A 27,521-nucleotide genomic window follows, 5' to 3' on the forward strand; every position below is an offset into this window, starting at 1 on the left:
TTTTTTAAGAGACCTGACAAAGTTAAAACTCAAGAGTGTAGATATCCCTGTTTTCCTGACGAAGGAAAAATATCTCTCTTGGCTTGCTGTCTCAATATGCAGACACAGATGTTTTTTATTCTGAGTACCGCATCTCTAACTTCCCTGCTTTTAGGACAAGCAGGCTTACAAAGATGGAGGTCCTGTTGTATTTGTCTTGCTGGCTGCAATCCTGAAGGTATGCTTAAAAAATAATTCAGAAAAACAGCCCGCTTTCTGCAGATGTGAAACCCTACAGACTTTTTAGAAAACTATTTGAACAAGCCTCACTTGCTACCGCTAACTTTAGATATATATATTTCTAGGAGGGGCATTCCATCAGGTTTAGCAGGGGTAATCTAAAGTTTTAAAAGGTAATTTTAAAAAGCTGGTTTGCAAAGGAAACTTTGTTTGCCGAGTGAGTATGTTAGCAAATACACACACCAGTTCCCCATTTTATGTATCTGCTATGACAGAAATATAATTTTAACTTAAGGGCTTTAGAAAATCCATGTAATGGCACCAGAAAAAACAGTCCAGAAAACACTTTGGCCTTGAATCTGTGACGGTAAGTTTAAAAATGCAATTACAGTTACGCCATTCTTAAGAGATGGGTTTGCTGTCAATTTTAAAAAGTTTTGCAGCATTCCTGAATAGACAAACAAGGAAACTAAAATAGCTGACGCTTGTTCTCAAACTAAAAATCTAAATCTAAAATTGGTATTGCAATAGTTTAAGTGAGAATCACTAACTGCTGAAACAAAACAAAACATAGGACCCCATAAACCGATAAATAAAAAAGTTTCCTTTTAGAGGGACATTTCTTCTTTGCAAAGAGTTTGCGGGATTTGCATAACCCTTGACTGGGAAATTCATGTGCAAGAGTCTGGGGTGATGCCTGAGGAAGGAATTGTGTTTTTTGGGGTCAGATTGGGCAGGTTATAATGCTATGTAGTCCAGCCTCCAAAGTGATCTCCCAGAGTGCTCTGTTTGACATATGACGCCACCGAGGATGTCAAAATTGACCACTGGGGTCTGCTTTTTTACAGCATCAAACTCTATTTTCGACTCTGTAATACCCGCCCTGCAGGCTGCAGGGTTTAGTCGCCGACGCTGAATGCGCCTGATCTCCACAGTTGTCCTCCCTGTAGGTGCTGTCTTTCCCATATAGAAGAACTAGGGCTGTGTGCTTTCCTGGAGTGCCAGTTCTGCCCATGATTTCAGACCAAACTGCTTTCATTCGAGACCCCAGCTTTAAAGACCCTCAAAACTGCTTTCAATCTCCCCACAACAGGCTACCGTGAGGTGCCCTTGAAGAAGGCTTGTGACTGGCTTTGGTCACCTAACATGCTTCGTGGGTAAATGGTACGAACAAACTCCCCTGATTTCTAGTAGCGCTGCACCACTGATCCACCTCACCACCATCCTGGGTGCTTACATAGGAAGGGTGGGGAAACAGACCGTGATAAAGAACATTCCCTTCACAACACGTGTAACTGTAACTGGAATTAGAATGCTGGTAATTTGGGTGTGTTAGGTACCTTAATGCCGTAGCCCGCTTCTGCATGAAAACCTAGAAGGGGGGTATATAAAACTGTAAAATTCACACTATGAAAATTATAATTAAATAAAACCCGATTCCTACGCGTATAATGTTCAGCGGATTCTTAACTTTGCAACCACAACACATTGGTTATCCAGCGTTTCAAGGATGCCCGCTGCACACATTTTCTTACTGCTTTCGCCAGAAAACCTACCCTCGATAATGGCGGCCCTACACTTTGTATATAGTGTTGTTCAGATAAAAAAGTCAATATTTCGCGGGCTTCGACAGAACAATGGGGATTCTGGGCTTTCTTTTTTTTAAAAAAGTCTTAACATATGGGAAAATGCACACGCCATTTGGTAAGGAAATGGCCAAGTTTGCATGGTTTATTGGGACATGTCTACTCTGCAGGGTTGGTGTGTGCCAATGCGTTTCTACTGTGAATATCTGCTTTGAAACCGCATGGCCACTGTGCAAAAGTGCTGCCGCCTGTCCTAATGTTTTCAACATTCACACTTGCACAACACATGGTTTTTTTCAAAGGGCGGGGATTTGGAGGCTCCTATGGGCCGTCAGCCTCTACGTTTTGGAATGAGAGATTCTGCTTTGCACTCAGGGCTGAGAGGATGTGAAAAGGCTTGGGGATGGGGGAACTATTTTAGCATCTTGCAGGAAACACCTCAGAACTTGTATCCTATCCCCAATGGTCTACCATTTTATATCATTTTGCCAAATAAAGTGTGTGTTAATTTAGCTTCCTGCAGGAGACTTTTCAAAGTCGGGATGGGATTCGGTCAGAATGAGCTATTTTTTTAGATTCAGGCAGGATATTGCTGATCATATGTTTTTCCCAACCCTATTGTGGCCAGATCTCTCTGAAAGTTGCGGGGTCGTTGTATCCTTCTGTGTATTTTTGAAATGCATTAGTTTTCAAGCAGCGAATTTTGGGAAGGCACACATTAGCAAAAGGCACACAGTTTGGGGAATGAAAAGAATATGTAATATAACAGGCTGCAAAACCATAGACTGTAAAATCATAAGTTATTTGCCGAATCAAACACTGGGGTGGGAGAGGCAGAGAGAGAAGGGGTGAGGGGTTTGTTTTTCTGTGTTCTCCACAGAGTGTAGTAAAACACTGGGTGCTGTGGGATTTAAAACACTGGGGTGTAGTGGAGAGGGACAGCAGCTTTTGCTTAGAGTTTTTTGGGAACTCCTGGCTGGCTCTCTCTGCTTCCTAAACCTTTGGGAGGAGTTTAAAACACAGAGTGCTGCTTGGGATTTTAAAAAGGACAGAGGGCTTGCTTATTCACACTGTAAGTTGCTACCAAAAAGTAGCGCAGAAAACCGTGTTTGTTGAGGTACAGCTTTTTTGTGGGTGCCCTGGTGAAACTAAGGCTTTCCAGAGAATGAGAATAGAAAAGGTGAGGGGTTTGCTTTTTCTGTGTTCTCCCACAGAGTGTGTAAAATGGGAAGAAGTGTGAAACACAGAGTGCTGCCGGATTTTAAAAAAGGACAGGGGTTTGCTTATTCACACTATGTGTTCTCCAAAGAGCGTGTAAAAAATGGAGAAGTCCCCTTCTCCAAACACAGCATTCACTGTACCAGCTTCCTGGGAAACTACCATTTCACTCTCCTGATCCACCGCCCCAGACTACAGCCTTTCGTTAAAACACAAACCACCCCCCACACACAACCCTAATAAAATCAGAAGAGCTCACATTTCAAAGCATTTTTTTCCAATCTCTTTAATCCCCTCCCCACTTTAATTCACATAATTCTTTTAATTCCTCCCCTTTTAATTCATTAGGGGGGACCGGAAGTAGCTGTCAAATTTGAAAAGGTGAAAGGAAAGCTACATACTTATACTACTGGCATGGATTATCCCCCACCCTGAAACAGCATCACTTTCAATGTGGCGTAGTGGTTAAGAGCAGGTGCATTCTAATCTGGAGGAACCGGATTTCCCTGCTATGCCACTTGAACTGTGAAGACTTATCTGGGGAATTCAGATTAGCCTGTGCACTCCCACACATGCCAGCTGGGTGACCTTGGGTGGGCCAACAATAAGCTTTTCAGAGCTCTCTCAGCCCCACCCACCTCACAGGGTGTTTGTTGTGAGGGAGCAAGGTACAGATTGTAAGTCTTTGAGTCTCCTACAGGAGAGAAAGGAGTGCATATCAAGGCTCACTAACTTCTTCTTCTTCTAAACGCCGAGGACCTCCAGATTCTCCCGCTTTAAACTACATGCCTAAGAGGGTGCGGGATTTAAAAACGCAGAATCCTGGAAAAAATTTGGGGAATGCCTGCTGTCAGGGTTACCCAACTGTTAAGCTAGAAGCACCAAACTTTCTTGAAGGTATCTTTAGAAGAGTCTCTCTCCTAATGATACCACCCAGGTTTGGTGAAGTTTGGTTCAGGGGGTCCAAAGTTATGGACCCTCAAAGGTGTAGCCCCCATCTTCTAATCGCTCCCATTGAAAACAATGGAGGATGGGGAACCCCTGAACCAAACCTTGCCAAACTCGGATAGTATCATCAGGGGAGTCCCCCAAACAATCCCTGCTAGCCCCAACAATGCGCCCCCTGCAGGCCAAAAACAAAAAAAGCACCAAAATGTTTTTAAAACCCACAAACGGGTGGGCGGAGCTTCGGACATGAATGGGGGGGATTCAAACCCGAGAACCCCCCCCCCCTTACCTACCATGTGTCTTGCCCTGGCATGGTGCTTGCAGCAGTTTTCCTGCCAAAATTATAACTGTCACTGTGAGGGCTCACTGAGCATCCACCATCTATTTTTGGCACTGAGGTAGCATAAATGGATATTCATTTCCCAACTAACCAAAATGAGTGAAAGAAATAAAAGAACCATACACTGCTCAGCTGAAACGGGGTTATATTATTGGCCGCTTATGCAGACGGGTTAAAAACGGCGCCTGGGGATTCGGTAAAAACGCTTCCAGGCCGCTACCATTTCGACAGGCGCGCCTGCTGAAAACGCGAAAGCGAAGCTTCTATCTGGCTCCCCTTCCTCCCTCAGGGCGCAAGGCCAGGCTTTAAAGGGTGTTTTGAGGACAACTTCAGCGTATGTTCTGCGGCGCTGGGTGCTTAACGGCGTAATGAGGCAGCGGCGGGGAACACGCTTGCGCCTTTCAGCAGCTTGTTTCCATTAGCCGCTTAAGTTAAAATGCCGAGTCACGACGCTTCTCCGACTGGAGGTCGGAGGGCAGCTGTCTTCTAAGCCCATGCGCTTTCCTCCGACCCTGGAGTCGGGGCTTAGGAAGACAGCAGGGCTTAATTTCACGAAGATAAAGGCGCAAGCGAGGGACAGGAAAGAGGCGGCTCCATGCGGAGCCGCCTCTCCTGAGCCGGCCTCTGCTGGGGCCGCTCACATGCTTGGGTGCGAACGGCCTCCACCCCCACGCCGGCAGAATTCTTGCCAGCATGAGGGCGCCCGGAGGCCTGTGCGGAAAGGGCCATAAATATAAAATTCCTCAAACCCTTTTCCTTTCAGGTCAGACTTCCTAAAATGAATAAAGGGTGTAACAAACATTTGTGCTTTCAAAAAGTTAGACAAACACAAAAAGTTTTTATTTTCAAGAATGTGAAGAGACATTGACAAAGTCAACATTTTTACAAGTTAACTGAAAACACGTAAGTCAGCAAATTAGTTTAGAAGAAGAAGAGTTTGGATTTATATCCCCCCTTTCCAGTGGCGTCACTAGGCAAACTGGAGCCCTGGGCAAAACCTGAGTTTGATGCCCCCCCGGTGCGTGCCCAATGCACAATGCTGGCACCCCATGCAACGCATTAATTCCCTTGTCGCTACGCCCAGTCGCGTATCTAGGTAAAGCTGGAGTTTACTTCTCCATGGGCAGCCACCCTCCCCCACTGTGACCAAGCAATGATTTTTTACACCAGGTTGTTTCAAAGTCACCATCACATTATAGAACATGCCCCAACTCACAAATCTGAACACAGCAATAAGCCATGCCACACAGCAGAAATAAAATTTTGAAAACATTTTCAAAATGCTTTTTCAAAATGTTTTATTACCAAGCTATAGAAAAACATTTTATGATGATGTTGTATCCAGTCCCCCTGATTGAGGGAAACAGCATCACTTTCATTGTTTCAAAGGGAGAATCTGGGCTCCCTAGTTTAAACAAGTGATGCTGAAATCCATCCCCAAACAGTATCATTTTCAATGGTGTTTAAACTAGGGAGCCCAGATTCTCCTTTTTTTAAAGGAATCCACGCTTTTAAAGGGGAGAATCACTGGGGTTTAGCTGATTTACCTAACAACATTGAAAATTGATGCTATTTTGGGGTTGATTCTCCCCACCCTGAAACAGCATCATCACTTTCGAAATGTTTAAACTACAGGGTCCTCAGATTCTCCCTTTAAATTAGCCATGTCAAAGCCAGCTAAGCGGATTTTAAAGGAAAATCTAGAAATTTGGGAAGTGCCTGCTGTCCGAGGGTGACAATTGTTAGAAGCCCTAGCAGCACCAAACTTTCAGGGTATATTTAGGAGACTCTCCTAATGATACCACCCAGGTTTGGTGAGGTTTGGTTCACGGGGTCCAAAGTTATCGACCCTCAAAGGTGTAGCCTTATCTCCTATTAGCTCCCATTGGAAACAATGGGGGGGGATGGGAGCACTGCATTTGGGGAGTCCATAGCACTTTGGACTCCCAAGAACCAAACCTCACCAAACTCTGGGTAGGAAATAGCATCAGGAGTGTCTCCCGAAACACCCCTGAAATTTTGGTGCTGCTAGCCTAAAAACTGCGCCCTCTGCAGGCCAAAGAAAAACACTGAAAATACAAAAAATCCCACAAACGAACCTGCAGTTTTTGCGCCCCCCACAGGGCTGCGCCCAGGGCAACTGCCCACTTTGCCCTATGGGAGGAACGCCTCTGCCCCTTTCTCTCCTGTAAGGAGACTCAAAGGGGGCTTACAATATCCTTTCCCTTCCCCACCCCCCACAACAAACATGCTGTGAGGTGCATGAGGCTGAGAGAGCTCTGAAGAGCGAGCCCAAGGTCACCCAGCTGGTGTGTGCTGGAGTACCCACGCTAATCTAGTTCCCCAGATAAACCTCCATAGCTCAAGTGGCAGAGTGGGGAATCAAACCCGGTTCTCCAGATTAGAGTACACTTGCTCTTAACCATCACACCACAGCCAGAACCCTTTCTCCTCCCATCCCCCACTCAGAATTGCACTGTTAATGTTTATAATTAGTATTTTGAGTACCATAGTTATGACATTAATTATCTGGTAGATATTAGAAACTGGCTTATGTAACCATGAGATGTTTTATTTGATTATTCTCAGAAAGTCTCAAAACCATGTGTTGGATGGGTTTATCATGTCTATGTATTGTCAGCCCTTTTCCTACCCCATCATTTCTTATTCTTTTTAGCTTAAATGAGAGAAAAAACATGTGCCTCTCAAAATCTTCAGCATGAAATACTAATGGAAATAACCATCTACTGGTAATAGCTGTGAAATTGACTTGGCCACATAAAATCATGTATGTTTTCTGCATGAGTACCAATCTGCACAGCACCCACACTACAGCTGGGAGATCTTGATGTGGAAGGGAGGCAAGATCCATAACAAGAGTCATAGGTCAACTTTTAGATATGATTATGTTTGAAAGGAAAGCCAGTATAGTGTGTGGGGGGGTGGGTGGGGGAGGAATGAGTTGTTGGACTAAGAGTAGGAGGATGAGTTCCCAGTCTAACCAACCTGCTGTGAGAATAAAACCAAGCAATTCTATACATGCCACCATGAATGCCTTGGAGGAAAGGCAGGATGCAAATGTGTATCTTAAAAGCATCTTTGTTGTAAATTCTTATACTCCCTAACAACTATATTAACAATATTGATGTAGGGTGTTGTTTTTTTAAAAAAAGAAATGTATGCCTTTTGGCACATCTACAACACTGGTTCCTTGCAGAAACCTCAAAAGTCCCAAACAACTGGCAAATGTCTAAAGAGACAGTTCATGGGTTCAAGGAGCCAAATAGTCCTCAAGATGAAATCAGTATCTGGATCCCTCTGGCCACAGTATTATTTCTTCATTCCCAGAATCTCTGAAAGACTTTAGATTTGAAGTGCTTTAGGACCAGGGTGTATAACAAGTAGCTCAGAAGTTAGTGGTGGTATCTAATCAGATTAGCTTTGCAGAACCTGGAAGACCCAGGAATAGATCCCAAACAATCCGTTCTAGGCTTTTAAAAGCATTTTATTTCATAGAATTTTTCTTCTGTGCTGCTTAGTGGTCATTTCATTTCTGGTGCTTCTCGTAAAGTTTATGTTCTGTTTTTAGGACAGAATAAACTTGGTAATAGGCTGGGGATGGGGTAGGGAGTAACTCAGGATATTTTTCATTATCAGTAGCTTTCAGAAAAGAATAAACTTGAGGAGCCCCAATTACAGTCAGAAGTTTTCATTCTCCTTACAAATAAGCCTAGTAGTCTAACAACGTGAAATATCTTCAGCTGAATCAATGTAATCAGATATCAGAAGAGATGGTTGTACATGCCATAGTATTACAGCACAGTGATTAAAAGTAACAGAAACCGCATGGTTTCACCGAGACATGCTCCTAAAGATGCCAGCAGATGAAATGTTAGGGGCAAAAACTACCAGACCAGGGCCACACAGCCTGGAAAACCCACAACAGCCAACAGCATGGGGTCCTAACCAGGATTGTCTAATATCATCTAACTGTACAACTGTTCTATTTGAGTAGAGTATAGTCTATCATGGTAGATTTTGCAAGTAGTAAGGCTAAATCTAGTATGCCCGTTTAATGGCTTGTAATATTCAGTTTCCAGAATGAATGAGACGGTCACAGACAAAGTGCTTGTGAGGAACAATCAGTGAAGGGATTCAAATAATTTAACAACTAGTTCTGCTGGTAGGATTCAAATAATTCAAATAATTGTTTACAAGTACCATTTTAACAACCAGTTCTGCCGAAGTGGTGCGGACCTGCTGAATCCCACCACGGGGAACAATCACTTGGGGTTTAAAAATGGGGCCCACTAACTCCCTTTCTCTCCCAATGTGTTGCCCCATAGATTCTTACACATATGCCTCTCTTTCTCTTTCTTCTTCCCTCCTCCCCCGCTCTCACATTTGTAGAATTCCCTGATAAATTATAATCCTGCATGCAGCATCCTGCCAAATTCACCACTATATAGTAATGTTAAATACTTTTTAAATGATAAATTGTTATGAGAATAGGTATCTAGGGAAAGATTATTCTTTAGCAAGCAACCCCTGGGAATACAAGCGATCCTCATGTTCTGGGGCTGAAGTCTGCCAGTGAAGAACGGCTCAAAATTAAGCACTGGGCTCTGTCACCTAAGTCTGCTTTCTCAATAGAATGGTGACAGAAAGTGCCAGAGGTCATGAGCTGTTAACATGGTGCAGGGGGAGGCATTGAATTCCTAGAACAGCACAGCGGGGGCATCTTTTCAGCTTCCCTCTTTGTATGAGAGTTGCCAGCCCCACAGAATGGCAGATAATTGCATTCAGTATCTCCTGCAGTGCTGACATAACCTAGACTTCAAGGTGTAGCACACAGCAAATGGGCACTGTCTGTCAGGGGAAAATGCTCACACAGGTTAATGCTCTGCTTGTCACACTGGACAGCAGCATTCTGATCTTGTGGAGGTTGCATCAGAGGTTAATCTGAGGAGAGTCAAGGTAATTTCCTCCGTGAGGAATGCTCCAGAATACCAAAGGTAGCAACACGTGACACAAACAGCACAGTCCAATGCATGCTCACTCCTCTCTGCTTGTGGAAGTCCGTGGGTTTAGACTGGAATAAATGCACAGGGCTGGACTGGAAACATGCAAATCTATAGACACTGTGTCGTAGGTGGCTAAGTGGCATAGGAGGTTAAGAGCTCATGTATCTAATCTGGAGGAACCGGGTTTGATTCCCCGCTCTGCCGTCTGAGCTGTGGAGGCTTATCTGGGGGACTAGATTAGCCTGTGCACTCCAACACATGCCAGCAGTGTGACCTTGGACTAGTCACAGTTCTTCTGAGCTCTCTCAGCCCCACCTACCTCACAGGGTGTTTGTTGTGAGGGGGGAAGGGCAAAGAGATTGTAAGCCCCTTTGAGTCTCCTGCAGGAGAGAAAGGGAGGACATAAATCCAAAACTCTTCTTCTTCTTCTCTTCTTAATACTTGGCATTGACAAGGCAAGTCAGAAATACCTGCCTCTGCCCTGTAGTCGGGGAGGGGCGGGGTGGTGGTTTCCCTTCCTTCGCAAACAAGTGGCTGAAGCCAGTGGCTTGTCACTGGCCTTGGGGCAAACAAATGAGGTTTGGGTTGATATGGGATTGAGCTGGGGAATTTCTGGCTTGTTCTGGCCCCTACATTACATTACTTCACCATCTACTTCCTTCTCCAGAAGCCTGCTAGTAATTTTCACACACTGTATCATCATACCATAGAAACAAGACTTCAGGGCTACAAGAAAAGAATGCTTTCCATATTCAAAACACTTCTTAAATGTAGACAGCAATCCTAAACAGGTCTCTTTTTTCAAAGCCTTCTCGGGTTTTTTCAAGCTCTGCTTATTCCCAGGAAAGTGTGCTTAGGGTAGCACTGAGTTTCTTGTAATCTTTACAACAGTGCTACAAAGGAAGACTGTATAATGTTGTGGATGTTGGAGGGGGCTGCTATCACTGCTGGCTGGTGTGATCCTGGCAAAGGTGAGAATTGAAGCAGGGACACAGATCATTCTCTTAGAGATCTTCTAGTCTAGCCACTTTCCTCAGATCCACAGCATCCCTAATCCATGAATCTTTATCATCCCTGCCTTCAGAGAAGAAATTCAGTGCAAAGAGCTCTTATGACTGAACCTGCCTCCCAGATCATACCTTTACTTGCTGAAATGAGGGAGGACTGGATTGTGACTATAAATCAGCCTTCCTGCATAGTCATGGATGGATTGGTTGAGAAACCTGATATCAAGCTGTTTTTCAATTTTTCACAGGGGCACACCAACAAGGTGTATCTCTATGACATAAAAATTTCACTCATCAGTTTGATCATTTAACGTTTCATTTATTCAAAGCATTTATGGGCTGTCTCTGCTATTTTCTGTGGGGTTGAACAGATTAAAATTTAAAATGGTAAAATGAATAACAACCTCATAATCAATGTTATTGATTATGACAATAGTAGTAAACAGCAGTAGTAGCATCTAAAACCACAAAAAGATGGCAGCATAATAAGCAGAACAGTATAAAATCAACCTAAAACAGCAAAGTAAAAAAAAAAGATTGATATCATCTCTTCAGGTGGGGAGGGTGAATTACAGTGCCTACTTTAGTTGTCAGGCAGGTTCATGTGGGAAGAGGAGGCCCTTTTTTGCCTGACATGCAGCTATTAATGGCAGAGAGTCTCATGGGCAAAAAGATGCCAGTCCTATGAGAAATGGGGTGGGGGGGCGTGTCTTCCCAAATAGTCCACCCCAATCACGGCTGCTAGTCCTATTCTCAGAATGTGTCTGGCATCTGTAGTTGTGGTAACTGCTGACACTTTAGTAAAAGTAAATAATCTGTCTGTATTTTATTCAAAACTTTTGAAATCTACCCATCATCCTCCTGGTTTGCTATATATCAGGGATGGACATAGGTCAGTTTCTGCCTAGTTTTTGACTGGCCTGTTTGTCTGGGATTCTTGCAAAGAACACAGTATTGATGTGATCCAGCAAGATATTTCTTGTGTTCTGAAACCAGAGGGCATGCTTAAATTCATTTACCTATGCTGTATTTAAGAGATCTTGAGCGTGTACTCTTGCACTGTCAATTTAAAACAGATCTGTGAGGCCTAGAATGGTAATTTTTTTAAAGTAACCCATACTGAAGTCAACCTATACACAAATAGTCAGTATAGGTAAATAGCTCTGGTAGAGCTTGGAATTCATTTCTTACATCACCAAACACAAGACCTCATGTATGCCTTTCCAGCAAGGTACCTCTGTATAAGATTCACCCAATATCCATAACCTTGCTTTACTTCTAGTCTAGCTAGCATGAGAATTTATATTAAGTCAACATTTTAACAACTCATTCAAAACCAGCACTCTACAACTTTTCAGAGTTGGACCTTGGCTTAACTTTATTCCTGCCTGCATTCTCCCTATTCTACTCCAATTCCCTGAGCAGCTTTCCCCCTGGCAAAATTCATGTTTATCCTTCAGGCAGGCATGGACATACACAAGAATGATTACTATAGAGAACTGGGCATAAGCCCAGCCTGAAATCTATTATGGTCATAGGCCCTGCGGGAAAGAAATGTCAACAATTGGAAATTCCAGGAGAAAAATAAGGGCCTGAGAAGTCAAGCTGCTCCTGGCTTCCAAAATACCCCAGTCTACCCCCTCTTGGAAGCTCCAGAATGGCAATATTAGGCAATGTTCATTTTATCTGAAAACTGTCTCTGGGGAAAGGCTATACAAAGAGCACATTCCTCCATCTGACCTCCCCACCTCCCTCAGCAACGAAGCCTAGCCTCAAAGAACACTTCCAGCTATAATTGTCTCCTTGTCCCTTCCTGACTGCTGTGCCCAGACATCAGTCCTTTGATTTCCTTCTGCCTTGTTTGAAATTTACAGCTTGGAAGGATTTACTAAATCAAATATCTCTTCCTCCCTTTTTTTTTGTCCTTCACAGTGTAATATTTCCTGGAAAATTCTAGAGCAAGCCTCAGGTGCGAGCAATAGCAACCCTAAAGCTCTGGAGGTACGATCGAAATGGTGTGTGTGTTCAAGAAACAGAGGCGCTGGTGTATTTCGACAGGAGCTAATCTCCTGGACAGCACAGTGTGGGGCTGGGGGGTGGCGGGAGCAGACAGGCAAAGGACTTTTCCTATCCTATCATCCTCTTTAAATATCACCTGCAACCAAAGGAGGGAAATTTTGTCTGTATCCTTTTCCTTCAAAAAAAACCTGTTTCTGTTTCAGGGAACGGATAGCCTTTTGTACAGGATGGGAACAAGATCAAGTCTTAAGTTCGTGACCTGAAACATCTGCCATGTCTTTTATTTATTTTTCTTGTCTTCATAATGTCCAGCCTGAGGAACAGTTCTGGTTTACTCTTCACTGGAAAGGATTTGGCCTCTACACCCTGTTGCTTGGCTCTCCAGGGAGGCTGGTTGGCAGTTTTGTGAAACCAGATGCTGGATTAGATGTTGTTGATTTGATACAGCAGTTCTCTTCTTGTGATCTCAGATTCAAAAATTTGCACAGTCTTTTGTGTCATTTTGGCTAGCTTTTGTCCAAAGTATTGTGTGGATTTTGTTCCTGTTTTTGGATTTCACTCTTTAAAAAGTACTACAAGCAACTGGTATGGCTCTATTCTTTTTCCCTTTGGACAGACTGACTGAGGAACCCCCCCCCCCCTTTGAACAATGTAAGATTAGCACTAAATTGCTATATCACCAGTATTTGGATGCATTGGGTTGCTATGGTGCTATAGTGCTACTCTTACATTGTGTGTGTGTGCGTGTGTTTAAAAGCACCACTAAAAAAAATAGAGGAAAAGTGGTCCCCTTTCAGAAGTGCTCCAGATATTTTAAACAGTATACTGCAACAATTCAGAAACACAAGGAAGTACTGAAAATGGGAGAAAGCCGTTTTTATTTTAAATGAGCCCAGGGGATGCCAATGCAACGTACACAGCTTTGTCTGAAAAGGTTAAAAAAATCCATTAGCTGCCAGGAGCCAAAATGGTTGTGCCTGAAATGACATAAAAATCTGCTCGCTTCTCAAACAGATTCTAAGGACAATTTGAAAGGGGCCATAGATAGTTGATGGGGTAGTGACTAGCACACCAACCTTTCCTGTTCCACAGCAATGCCTGAATGGGGAGTTGTACCTCTTCCTTGTAGTGGACAGGCTCCAGATTTCAATATACTTATACTCTTTATTATACTTTTTATTTGGATAACACACCAGAAGAAAAAGAAAAAGAGCAAGATGTCAAAGTAAATCTCTTTTCCCTGCCTCAATGTAACAACCACCAAGACCTTTTATAGTTTTAGCTCCTGAGGAACAAAGAGAACACCTTCCCTGGCTTCTCTCACAATATCAGTTGCTGACCCTCCACGCTCACCTCTGACCTTATCTTTCTATAATATCCCACTGTCCCAAGGGCCTGGCTTCTCCCTCTTCCTCCTCCTCACAACTTTTCATATATTAGCTATTCCTGATCTGGGACATGGACAGAAGGGCTAGACGCTGTGATGGGCAGCCCCTTATCGATATCAAACATTGATTTGCCCCAGCAGGTCACAGGAGCTGCGGTGAGTCCTGGCTCACATCTATAGCAGCAGCTGTGGAGAGTATGCTTCTAGCTATGTATTTAAATAAGGGAGAGACAGAGATGAATGGTGGGACCACAACACTGTGAAACACCAATTAGAGTTGCCCAAGTTGAGACATTTCTGGCTCTTCTGGGGGTAGAGCCAGGAGAGGGCAGGATTCAGGGAAGGGAGGCAACATCTGTTGCGTTTAATGCCATAGAGTCCACCCTCCAAAACTGCGATTTTCTCCAGGGGAACTGATCTCTGTAGTCTAGAAATCAGTTGTGATGCTGGGAGATTTCCAGGGGCCATCTGAAGGTTGGCAGCACTAACAAGTTTGGTTTTGTCTGCAGAAAAATCCTGTCTTCACATCATCGCTCGAAAGAAGTTGGATAACTAGACTGAGAAAGCAATTGCCCCGAACCTTAGGCAGAGGCGTCTATGTAGAGTAGACAGTACTATCCTAGTCTGACACAGTAGCTCTTTATACTGATGCCCCAGATGTAGGGCAGAATGTCTTGCTTGTATAGAAAACTGCACTAAGCTACAGAGCAGAGACTGCCTTACCGGGAAGCAAAATGAACTAGCCACCTCAGGCCTTGAGTGCTGAATGTAGTGAATGGTGGCAGGTTGAAAAGGGGAACACTGAATTTTTAGGACAATATATGCCTGGAAGTTGTCCAGTGCCAGTCTCATTAAAATGAACTGGGAGAGCTGTGCAGCACCAGGTCAAGGGTGGTTCGTACCTCAGACGACTGTATACAACACTGTGCACTGAGTTACAAATGAAGCTACCTGACCAGACTAGCTCCACACTTCAAAATGGTAAGAACAACTTTGCAACACATCCACACTGGAACAGAAATCCTGGGGAACAGGGGCTAGTAAATTTTCTGGGCTGAGGAGCTCTCCACATGGTGATAAACTATCATTTGTCAAATGTTCATAGATATTCAGTCGAAGCCTCGTGATAAGGTGCCGTAATAACTATGCATATGGCATGAATAAGCACTGCTCATGTAATACATTGTTTGTATAACACACACACATTATGAAGGTGGTGTTTAGTGTCTGCGTGACGTTATGAATCACACTTGCAGCTCAGCCCTGCCCAAAGCCCATGCCTCTTGCCTAGACTCACAATCTGTTCTACACTCAAGGGAAGCAGATGGTTAAAAAAATGACCCTTCCCCCTCTTCACCTTACAGTCTCTGCACAAAGAAAGCTCAAGGCCGGCTGGAAGCTTCAACCCCCGCAGGAGTAATTTTAATCAGAGAGACTCAGCCATTCTGAATAAACACAAGCCCTGGCAACTGAGGAAGAGACTGGTGAATATTCATATCTTTTTCTAATCTGGAGTTTCCTCAGCATATAGATTTAAGAGTTAGAACCCAGAAAGAGCAAGTGGTTGTTCTGACATGCGGTGATGGCGTCTTTTGACACAGGAACATCAAGAGCGGGTTATGGGGCCAGAAAGCAAAGAACGCCTCCTCCTTCTGGAATGCTATACTGTAAGGACCCTGCGGCCCTTCTTGGTTGGCCTTCACACGATACCCAGCTATGCCAATGGACAAGAATCAGTTGTCAGCCCCTTCCATCCCATTCTTCCAGGATGTACGCTCCCAGTCTCTTCTTTCAAACTATATTCCTCCCTGGCATGTGACACACACCAACATATTCCTCCCTTGTTCTCTCTTAAGCTTATGTCAAGAATGATTAGTTCTTTCATTTTTTTCCCAGGTCAGCCTGGTCTCAGCCCATGAGGTGCTCAATGCTGCATTGTGACAGCTTGTTCCAGGGAACCTCTGAAAAGAAACTGAGGAAATGGGGGTGTTAGCATAATGATCTGAGAAAAGAGACTGAAATCACAGTGGTCAGTGGCATATCTGCCTAGGGACAAGGGGTACCCCTTGTCCCCGGGTGCCACTCTTCTGGTCACGTGGAGGGTGCAAAATCGGCCCCCCAGGTGACCAGGCAGTCCTGCTGTCTTGTCCGAGGCAGGCACGCAAAAAACGACAAGGCAACAGGACTTCCTGCTGCCTCCAAGAGTCCTCAACCCCACCCTGGACTTTCCCCTCTCTTCCTGGCTCCCAGCTGGCAGCCTGCAGTCTCTTCTGACCTCCACTCCAGGCAGGCCAGAAGAGACTGCAGTCCCAGCCTCAGAGACTTTCTTTTATAAGCACTGAGGCTGGGGGTGGGGCTTGGGGAGCAGGAAGTCCCACCCCTTCCTGCTCCCCAAGCCCCACCCCCTGGCCTAGTGCTTATAAAAGAAGGTCTCCGAGGGCGGGACTGCAGTCTCTTCTGGCTGGGAGCCCAGCTGGCAGGGAGAGTTGGGTGGGGCACCCTAGACCTTGCCCATGTCCATGGTGACATGGGTGGGATTGAGGGCAGTGGGGGTGGAACCTGGGGCATCAACGGGCAGAGCTAGGGTAGTGGGGGCAGAGCCTGGGGGCGTCCTGGAGACAATTTGTCTCCGGGCGCCATTTACCCCTGGTACGCTTCTGACAGTGGTGTTCAGTAAAACCTCAGTCAGTGTAAAAGTCTGGGGGAAGGGGGAATCCTTTCAGAGTTGCCTTTGAAGTCACAAAGCCAGACCAGTTGAACTCTATCGTTTCTAGACTGCAGGCTTCTTCACAGACAGTCTGAGAATCTGCCTACTGTCCAAAATAAAATACACACATAAAAGAAAACCTCTGTAATTTTCATAAGATAGGGGGAGGGAGGACATCCAGATAATTTAAACTCAGTGTGTAGATCAGAGCTGACCTCCTTATATCAGGAGGACTGGGGGCCCTTCAGCCTGATAGAGAACCCCTCAGTGTAAATAGACAATGTGCCACAGAGGACTCAGGGGGTGTCCCATCAGAAGGGCTCTGGGTTGCACCCTGCTTTTGATCTGGCAGGATTACTCTCTGAGCAACTCATGTGTGAAGCTGCTAAGCTATAAACTGCATCTAGGAGATTTGAAGTCTGACAAAGAGAGCTGTGACGCTCTAAAGCTTATGCCATAATACTTGTTGGTCTCTAAAGTGCTTCTGGCTCAAATCTGAATCATCTAACTGTTCTACTGAAGACCGAATGAGGAGACATGACTAACCTTTTTGACTTGGAAGGTGATTTTTTCAATATAATAACATATAATTTAGGACTGATTTAGTGAGGAAACAATACACAGTCTCAGGTTGCTTTTGACCTGACAGTGCAGCTTCCTGAGCAATGTGTGAGGATAGTCCTTTACCTCTGATCCAGTGCCCATAACTATTAAATGAGTGGAATATAAACAATGCTTTGTTCATGACACATAGAAGTTATAGCCATGAATTTCTGTCTAAGTGGGTGGTGGCTTTCTAGTCTAGGGTTCACTGTAGGGTTTTAATTATTCTACCCCAACTTCAACATAATTTTAGCCGGGTGCATGAAAACGCAGCTGGATTATCAAGCCTTTCCTGCCCTATCTGTACTTAAAGCAGTGGCTCTGGTACTGAATACAATGAAAAAGAAGAAACATGTGCATCGTATGAACACAGTTGTCATGCAGACCCTAGTGACATTGCAAAGAGAAGGCAACGAATAATAGTTTTCAAGCTACAGAGAATAAGGAAAACTGGTGATTTTACAAGCCTAGATGTGTCATGAAATGTCCTGTGGACTATACGTGACATGAAAGAAAGGAACAGCAAAACAAAAGCCAATTGTTTTGGAAGCAGATCTTTCTCGGCTTGTTTTTTCCCCCCTGCAGGGCAGCTCTTCAAAGTTCCTGATGATCATTTTGGAGAATTAAGTGGTTTTGCAAATCAGGTCAAATTTAGCTTTCACATTGCATTATTACTGCTTTAACTGAAATGCCTCTTGCTTTGGAAACTTTAAAGGCAGCGATTAAAAAGTACAATCCGAGGATACTATAAAATCCTTAATTAATTAACAGCGAACCTAAGTAAATGCAGCTGGCATGACACCCTGAAAATGATTAGCCCCAAGCTCTGGCAGGCCCACAAGGGTACAAATCGGAAAAATGGGATTCCTCCAGAGAAACATCTGGCACTAGAGAGAGGGTTAATTCAAACTCAATATAATTGGATTAACTTCAGTGAGAAAGTATGCAATGCATTTTTTTTAAAAAGTTCAGGACAACATAGTAAGTACATTCTGGTGAATCTAGAGAACTCACCCATTCCAGATGTTTAAAACTGATTTGTAGGGTACATTTCACCCCCACTCCCTCACAAACTCCAGCAAGGGGTAGTGGTTAGAGTATCAGACTAGGAACTGGAAGACCCAGGTTCAAAACTCCAGTCCCATGAAACTCGGTGAGTGACCTTGGACCTTGTAAGGATAAAATGGAGCAGCGGGGAGAAGCAGGTAACACCATCCTAAGCTTCTCGGAAGCACAGTGGGATAAAATGCACTACATAACTAACGTAACGCTTGGTCTCCTGCTTTCATCATGCTGTTGTGTTTCTTCATTAATGGCTGTGAATGGAGCGAGGTGAAATACATAGTGTGATGGCATCAGGACACAAAGCAAGCAGAGTTTCTAGGGGTCAGGGGAGAACTTCACAGAGGTCCGTCATTTCTGATTCCAACCCTGCATTCTGTGTAGCAGGTAGGCCTGAGGATGGGAGCCCCACTCCCACATTCACCTGCTTGAGACTAGACCCCAGCAGGAAACAGGCTTGTCCAGGCACTGCTGAGGCAGGCACGCCCACGAGAGGCTGTAGGGAAGGGAAGAGAGATAAGGCCACACCCAGAAAGACCCCAGCAGCCAAATCTGGCCTGGCAGGCCCAAACAACAGGCGGGCAGAAGATCATTAAGCTACCATGCTGGTCACGTTGTGTATCACAATTTTCCAAACAACAGAGATTATTCTCTAGAATAATTGAAATCCTTGGGATCAGCTATTTTGACACAGAGATCGCTAAGGAATCTGGGAGAGGTCTCCCCCACTCACCTCAAGGATATTCTAGTAACATATTAAGCTTCACTTCTCATTTAGGAGTGCTCTGTCAGCTTACAATCTGTTTTCTATTTCACTTTTTCATCTATTCTTGGTCTGAAGTATATTCAGTACCTGGGAGATTTGGAAATGGATGTACATTGGACCTACTGAATTGGTCAGATATGCCTGTTACTATGAAGGATTGTGCACATTGAGGCCATTTGCTGTTGTGCAAGAGCAGTTGCACATGAGCAGGGCTGAACTGGAGCCAAGGATGAACCCAGTTTTGTATGTCTATGGGGTGCTGGGTCATGGGAAGAGAAATTGCAGAAGGAAAGCAAGTCAAGCGCTGAGAGCTGTCTATTTCTTCAAAATGATTTTTGCTGTCAGTCTTTCAAACTGGGTCTGTGTCAGATGCAAACTGCCATATTAATAAGTGTGACAGGCCTGTGTATTATCAAGCAATGTAATAAGGCTAGGATTTCCATCCATTAAGATGCATTTGACAAACTTCTCCCTTTCTAGATATCACACATTGCTCGTTGATTTCAACCCCAAGCTTCAAACTGGTACTGAATGTATTCAGCAAAGAAGAGCACTTCTTTTTTAAAAATGCAGAAGCTCCAAGAAATGGTTGTTCTTTACCAGAATGGCCTCATCCTTCCCAGAATTCATCAGCGTCAACAAAAGCCCAGAGCTGACCACTCTGCCCCCCCTCCCCGTGACTTCTTTGCCTAATCCCCTTTTCAACCTTCTCCTCTTTCAACCTTCCCCTCATTTCCACATTGAAAAAATGACAGCACGGTAATCTCAAGAGCCTTGTTGTTCTAAGGCAGTTGCACGAGAGACCTGAAAATGTGATTTTTTTTCTGCCTTTGTGCCGGGTTAAGTGTGGGAGCAGGCAGTGCCGGCATCAGCACTCCCCGACAGAAGCAAGAAAAGGTCAGCGCTGCTCTCCAGTAATCAGCCAGTGTGAGCCTCCCCCCTCCCCAATGTGTGCCTGAATATGATATCACCCTGCCCTGCAGTTACAATTAACCCCTGAAGAACCTCAATCTAGCACTGAGCTTGAGCCGGATGCTCTGAACACATAATAATGCCCCCTCCCCTTTGAAAGAAACAAGGTGTTCCCCCCCCCTCACACTCCCTAAATTAGTCTGGGAGGGAGGAAAGGGGGGGCTAGATGTTAGCCGAGGACCTGAGGAAAGTCATGAATAATATAAGTCTCCCTAGACACAGCTGGATAACTAAGCCTGCGTGTCACTGATACCACCTCCTCTGTTTCCTCCCTTGCCTTCCCACAGCCATTTCACAAGTCACACTTGGGTTCCTTGGCTTAATTTGGACTCCTTCTCCAAGCTCACTTGACTGCAGGCAGAGGAGGGAGAGCAACCTAATAGGAAGAGCTCAGAACTGGAGCTCAAGGGATCTACATTCTACTCCTGCTTACAGCATAGACTGTTCTTGAAGGCCTCGGGCTATTAGTATAACCTCACTCTATGCCTGATTCCCATCTATGACATTAAAATAGCACATGACGGGAGTTTTACAGAGAAATACTCATTACTGTACACAGACATGCACACAGGACTCAACTATGATCATACTAGATATCACAGCCTAGTGAAAGCACTGTGGGTCAGTTTTAAGATGGGGCAGAATTTTCTTTCCCTTGTTTCTTCCAGGGTAACAAATGCGTTTTCAAAAAGAGGACTGGGAAATTAATAGTGTGGCATTATAAATGTAACAGGGACTATAAATGGGTTTAATGCTCTATCAATGCAAACCTTGTTTTCTTGGAGGGCAGGGAAGACAAAGAAGAGGTTGTAGCCAAGATAGAAATGCTGACAACAGATATGCTAATATGACTGATTAAATTAATTAAATGGGGGGGGGGGAAACACCATTCCCATGAAAGCTGAGCATGAGGTCAAACTTCGATTGGGAACAGACAAGGCAGGGAGTCTGCTAAAGTGCGAGGATCAGGGAACACTTCCCTCATCTCAGTGAGGCAGAATGACACTCCCAGCACATTATTCTTAAAGCAAGAGGAGCCCGGGCTGAAAGGAAGTTGCATCCTCTGCCTCAGATGCTCTTATGTTGACAGCCTGAAGTTTGTTTGCAGTTCTTCATTATAGACTGCTAAGAGGAAGGCACTCTTCATAAACTCAGAGACTTTCTCTTTAACAAGGCTGAGCTTGGCCATTCTAAATGGGGGTGGGTGAGTGTTAAAGCCCTAGATCAGATTAGTCTCCTGATGAACAGAGCAAGATTTTTTTCCTTCTTGAAGAGCTTAGGAAGCAAATCACAAAAGGAATGGAGTTGTTTACAAGCAGGGATACTGAGGACTGGGAGAAGTGAGGTTGCTGGCACACGGCTGAAGGTAATAAATAGTCATTACCTCCCAGGTATTTGTAAGGCAATTCAAGATGGGCTACCTTTAACACAGTAACAGCAGTAAATCCTTCCTTGTCACTTGATCTCTTAATTTTGTATGGGGAAGACCAGAATGGCAAACAGCAATTGGGAGTTATAGAGGAATTCAGGGGCAGAATGCACCTGCTCTATACTTTATGAGGCTGTTGCCAGGGATATTTCTGGGTGCTGAGCAACACAATGGCATACCCACAACCAACATGGGAATGGTGTCAGTTTCCCAACTAGCCCAACAGAAGTAAAAGCAAGATGGAGAATAGCCCCAAACAGCAACTGAGCATCTTTGGTTAGTAGTACAGCTTTCTTCAGGTACCTCCCACATACTCCAATGTCAATTAAGCTCTAGTCAGCCCCAGCGAAAGCAGCCAACCAGACAAGCCCTCCAGCCTACATTGTTTGTTGCAACTAAACTCCAGCCCCGTTATGACTGTCTCTTTGGTAAAACACCAACTTCCTGCAAGTGACTCATTGTGAAAGCTTCTGTGTTTGCTGAACTGTTGTCCCGTTTTATGAAGGGAAGACTGGGGCACCTTTTCCTCCCCTCCCCTCTTCTCCTATGCCCGCTCCATGCAACAAGCAGTTGTATCTTAGCCATTTGCATCCATTCTCTCTTCCTTTGTGTGCACTTTATCTAATTTAGCTTATAAACTCTTCAGGGCAAGAACCTGGCTCTGTCTAATAAATTATGAAATGAGTCTGCCACAAGATAATAGTGAGCAATCAAATCTCGCCTTTTGGTAGCCCACTGAGCTATTACACCCTAAAGGAAACTGGAGGTGGGGGGGGGGGTGAAGAAATAAATAAAACATTCCCAGTATAATTGCAATCACATTCTCTCTCTTTTTTCCCCAGCCTGGGTGCTGGTTTCACGACCTGGGTGCTGAGGACCTGGAACTGTTCAGAAAGGACTGACAGGCTGGTCCCATTGTCATGGCTCCAGGAAACACAACACAACCACAACCACAGAAAGAGCGGAAATGTTTTTACCTGTCACAGTCACCAGCATGGAGGCCACCAAGGGGCGGTTGTTGTCCAGCTTACGACTCAGTCGGAGCTCCCCGCTAGTCTGGTTGACAATCAACAAGTGCAGCTCATTTCCCCTTTCAAAGGTGTAAAAGAGTCTGTCAGACACATCCGGGTCATAAGCGGGGATCTTTCCTATCACCCCCGAAGGGAAGGTGTTGGACTTGTTGGAGACATAGTTGTTAAAGAGGATCTGGAAGTTTTTAAGGATGGGGCTGTTATCATTCTGGTCAATGAGTCTGATGCGCACTGTAGCTCTGCTGACAAGGGGGGCAGAGGTAGCCTGAACTACAATTACATACTCTGACTTACTCTCATAGTCCAGGTCAATCAGGGCAGTGAGCTCACCCGAAAATATGTCCATCTGAAAAATTTCAGGGATGTTGCCTTCCACAATCTGATACATGATCTGGGCATTGGGTCCCTCGTCGGGATCGATGGCCACAATCTGGGCCACGACAGAGCCCACAATGCTGTTTTCCTTCACTAAGACCTCAAATTCGTCAGCTGGAAAGACAGGGGCATTGTCATTCACATCTTGGACAGTGACTTGGATATGGACAGGGGTTCTTTGAGGTGGGACTCCCCTGTCCACGGCATAAGCAGTGAGTTCATAGACTGGGATCGTCTCACGGTCCAGCCTGCGGACAGTGCGGATAATCCCGGAGGTTGGCTCTATTGTGAAGTCCCCATCCCCGTCCTCCCCACTCTGAAAGGTGTACTGCACCCGTCCGTTAGCGTGGGCATCCCGGTCAGTGGCAGAGATCTGAAGGACACTGGTGAAGGGTGGGCTGTCCTCAGAGATGATGCCTTGATAATGAGCACTAACAAATTGGGGGGCATTGTCATTAACATCATTTACCATGATTTCCACATAGGTTGTATCTGCTTTCTGAGGAATCCCGTTATCTTTGGCAGTAATGGCCAGGGTATAGGTGACCTGGTCCTCATAATCCAGCTCTGCCTGCAAGGTGATGGCACCAGAGTCAGCATCAATGCGAAACTGGGGGATATTGTCCTCCAAGTAGTAGGTAATCCTGGCATTTTCCCCCACATCATCATCGGTGGCACTGATGACGACCACTGTGCTGCCTACAGGACGATCCTCATTGACACTCACAGAGTAATGGGCACTTTGGAACACTGGCCTGTGAGTGTTGGCATCCGTGATATTGATGTGCACATGGCAGTTGTCATGCAGAGTCCTATCAGAAGCCGTCACTGTGAGCACATAGCGCCTCTCTTGCTTGTAATCCAGGGGCAAAGAGAGAGTGATAAGGCCCACTCCTCCCTGCGTACTGATGGCAAAGCGGTTCCGTGTGTTCCCACCTGTGATCTGGTAGCTGATGGCACTGTTCACATCCCGATCAATTGCAGTGACGCTGAGAACGCTGGTCCCCACGGCAGCATCTTCATTAAGACGGATGAAATATTCTTTGTGAGTGAATTCAGGACGATTGTCATTTACATCCATGACAGTAATGGTGACACTAGCAGAAGCTGATAAAGTTGGGGAGCCATGGTCCTGGGCCTCTACCCCAAAGAAATAGTGCTCCACAGTTTCTCGGTCCAAGGAGCCACTCACAGTAATCCAGCCAGTGGCGCTGTTCACCACAAAGGGGGTATCAGAGGAGACTCCAGTAAGCTTGTACTCCAGTCGAGAGTTTTCTCCATAATCTGCATCCACAGCCTGGATGTGAATGACTGAATGACCAAAAGGGGCATTTTCCAGGACAGATATTTGAAAGGGAGTGCTGACAAAAATGGGGGCATGGTCATTAATGTCCACCACCTGAATGCTAACCATACCTGTGTTGTTAGACAGAGGAGGCCGCCCTGCATCCTGGGCACGTATTCTCAGAGCATATTCTCGCTCAACTTCAAAATCCAAAGGAGCTACCACCTGTATTTCCCCTGTTACACTGTCTATAGAAAACTGGCCCCTGCTGTTCCCACTGATGATGTTATAATGAACTAGAGCATTATTATCCTTGTCCAAGTCAGTGGCTGTAACTCTCAGAATTTCTGAATGGGGCCTGATATCCTCCCTTACCTGGACTATATAGCGTTTCTCACTGAACTGCGGGACATTGTCATTCTCGTCAAGGACTGTGATATAGACTCTAACTGTGGCGGATCTGGGGCCAGGTTCTTTACCTTGATCGTTTGCCTCTACCACCAAAGAATATTTCTCCATTTTCTCCCTGTCCACTTGCCCACTTGTGGTGATCAACCCTGACCGTGAATCTATTTCAAAGACAGAATGGGCTGCTTGAGCATTTACAAAACGGTATCTTATGTTGGCATTGGGTGGGGAGTCCACATCTGTGGCCCTCAGCTGTAGGATAGGGTAGCCCTCTTCTACGTTTTCTCTGATAGTCTCCCTGTACTCACCCTGCTCAAATACTGGATTATGGTCATTTCTGTCTGCCACTGTGATAGCAACCATGGTGGTGGCTGAAAGACGGGGAACCCCATGATCCACAGCAGTCACCCGAAAGTAGTGTAAGTCCATATTCTCCCTGTCCAAAACCTCAGTGGTGGTGATGAGGCCGTTGTGGGAGTCTATGCTAAACAGCTCCAGAGACCTGCTGTTCATCAGGGCATCCATGGAGTACAATAGCCGCCCAGCCTCACCTGAATCGGGGTCTTGAGCTGCCATTGTTATTACAGGGGTCCCCGGAGGTTGGTTTTCAGCCACCTGAACCTGGTAGTTGTATTGAGGGAAGAGGGGGTGACGATTGGCTGCTCTCCGAGACCTCAGCAAGGGTCTCAAGGGCCCCTCTCTTCTCCTCCTTGTCTTGAGCCATGGGGAAGGGAGAAGTAACTCATTCTGCATAGTTGGACGAGTAGGTTTTAATGGCCGGTAAGAAAAGAATCCCGGAGTTGGTGTGCTTGTGAAATCTACGCCAACACAAAGAGTTTGTAAACAGCCTTTGGTGGAGTTGAAGGGAGTCCATAGAAGGCAGAGAGAGAGCTTTCTCCCCTCTGCAGCTGGGTGGATTCCCAGCTCGGCGCTGGTAGCTGTCCGAGGCGCCGGTGGTGCTGAAACTGCCTCTTCCCTCTCTTTCCCACCCGAGTCCCGGAGGCAGCATCGCTCTCGCCTTGCCACGCAACACTCACCGCCCGGGCGGCGAGAAGCTCCGGAAGGCACCGGTTGCTCCACGCAGAGCCGAAGGCATGCCAGCACGGTCAGCCACCCGCACAGGGACGAGCGGGCAGAGGAAGCCGGCTGCATCCCCGGGAACCGACGAGGCTTCCCTGGGCTGGCGGGTCTCGCCAGGGGTCTGAAGTCCGGCCGCTCGCAGCAGATCGCCAGCAAACAGGGACGGGTGAAGTTGGGAGGCGGCTTCACGCAGAGTCGCCCGCCCCGGGAGCAGGCGGCAGTCGCGCTGAGAGGAGATGCACGCAGGCGGCTTGGGGACGTGGTCGCCCGGCTCTCCTCTTTACACGCCCCATTGTCCGCTGCTTCCCCGGTGCTGGACTTGAAGGTGCCCGGCTCGCCCTCCGCCGTCAGTCTAGCGAGGCATGCCCAGTCAGCCTGGAGATCACGGAGCAAAGCGGGAGCGTTTATAATCCACGCGCCGCGGGAGCCGCTGGCCCCTTCCCCGCCGGCGCCTGCTGGGCAGTGAGTCCTCTTCTTGCTCCGCGGTGGGGCCACGGACCCAGCACGGGAAGCACCGGCAGCAGCTCCAGGCGACTGGCCCGCCAGGGGGTGCAATAGGGGACCAGTGCAACACCAGCTACCGCCCTGGGCGCAGGCTGCGGGGAAGGCTCCGCAGAGCCCCCCGAGGACGGCGAAGCGCGGCCACCCCCAGCTCAGTCCCTCTGCCACAGCCCGGCGGGCGCAGCCCCAGCCCCCTCCGTCTGCCGGCTCCCCCAGGCTGAAGGGGAACAAAGGGAGCAGCAGCAGCAGCCCCAGGCAGCGGCCCCGGCGAGGACGGCGGCGGAGGCTCGGTCCCGGCTGCAGCTGCCGCGGCTCAGCCATGGCCCCTCGGCCCCTTTCCCGCCCCCCCGCCTGGCAGCCCGGGCCCGGCGCTTCCTCGGCCCCGCCTTGCCCCTGGCTCTGCCCCCTCCTCCGCCTGCGCCGCCACCACCATCGATCTAGCAGCGGCGGCGGCTGCTGCTGCCTTCCCTGCGGGCCCGGCTGCTCCGCGGCGGCGGCGGCGGCGGCGGCAGCATCGCCTCTTCCCGCAGCCCCAACATGGCTCCCGGCTGTTCCGATGGTCCGCTCCGCCCTCCCTCCGACTCCCCTCTCGCCGGCCGGTCGTGGTAGCGCCCACCCGCCAGCCTGGCGTAGGCGAATGAAGCCACCGCCTCCGCCATCTTCATTGCGGGCAGCTGGAGATGGGAGGGAAAGGATGAGACGTGTGTGTGTGTGAGGGGGGGGAGGCTGTGAGGCGGAGGGGAGGGGAGGGGGTGTGGTCGCCAGGCGCGAGGGACGGGGATTTCGCCTCTGCCTGGCACGGGCTGCCTTGCTCCGGGGTGGCCAGAGTGCAGGCAGCGAGGGGGCTGGGAGCTGTCCGAGGTGCTGATGCAGACAGGAAGGGGTTAGCCTGAAGTCCAGAAAGCAGGTGGAAGATCTCCGTGGGAATCGTACTAGGGAATAGGTAGAAGGACAGCCGAAAAAGGTGCTGTTCGGTGTAGAGGTTACCCCCTTGCTAGCCAGGTGGAGCCTAGGTCTGATTCTGAGGTTTGTGCCAATCATATGAACTCATACTAAAAAAAAATCGAGTAGACTTGTTATCCTTTTACAGGCTTTCACCTTACATTCACTGTGGGGGCCATAATAGGGGAGTTCCCTTGTTTAATAAGACTAGAGGTGTGAACTAGAGAGCAACCATGGCATAGTGGTTAAACACTAGGTGCTGTAAAGGTTCTTGGGGGATCTTTAGACACTCTTTCTCTCTTTCTCCATCTATTCTGCCTTGCAGGGTTGTTGTTGGGGTTGAAATAGACAAAGAAAATTTTGTAAACTAATTTGGGTCCCAACTGGAGAGTACAACAGGGTGTAAATGTTTAAATAAATAATCTACAGGTAGACACTGTAAGGAATCCTAAGAGTAGTGATTTCCTCCTGCTGAATAAAGGCAGATCAGAACAGTGGCTTCCTGTGTAGATGGTATACACTGCTCAGTGGTTCTGAAACAAAGAAAATTCTTTACATTTGAGGAGGGGGGAAGAATTGTTAAAACAGAAACCTTTAAATGACTTTCAAGAA

General features: G+C 46.6%; 1 protein-coding gene across 2 annotated transcripts in view; it reads right to left on the reverse strand.

Annotated features, from left to right (window-relative positions):
* CELSR3 (cadherin EGF LAG seven-pass G-type receptor 3) overlaps positions 1-26,076 on the reverse strand; it is a 231,456-nt gene extending 205,380 nt beyond the window's left edge. For both annotated transcript variants that reach the window (XM_048489745.1, XM_048489744.1), the window contains exon 1: positions 22,265-26,076. In XM_048489745.1, the coding sequence (XP_048345702.1) occupies positions 22,265-25,538 (3,274 nt within the window). In that variant the 5' untranslated portion in view covers positions 25,539-26,076. The remainder of the gene's footprint in view (positions 1-22,264) is intronic.
* Positions 26,077-27,521: the final 1,445 nt, after the last annotated feature.

This window comes from Sphaerodactylus townsendi, linkage group LG03 (assembly GCF_021028975.2).
Source record: "Sphaerodactylus townsendi isolate TG3544 linkage group LG03, MPM_Stown_v2.3, whole genome shotgun sequence".
Classification (NCBI taxonomy): domain Eukaryota; kingdom Metazoa; phylum Chordata; class Lepidosauria; order Squamata; family Sphaerodactylidae; genus Sphaerodactylus; species Sphaerodactylus townsendi.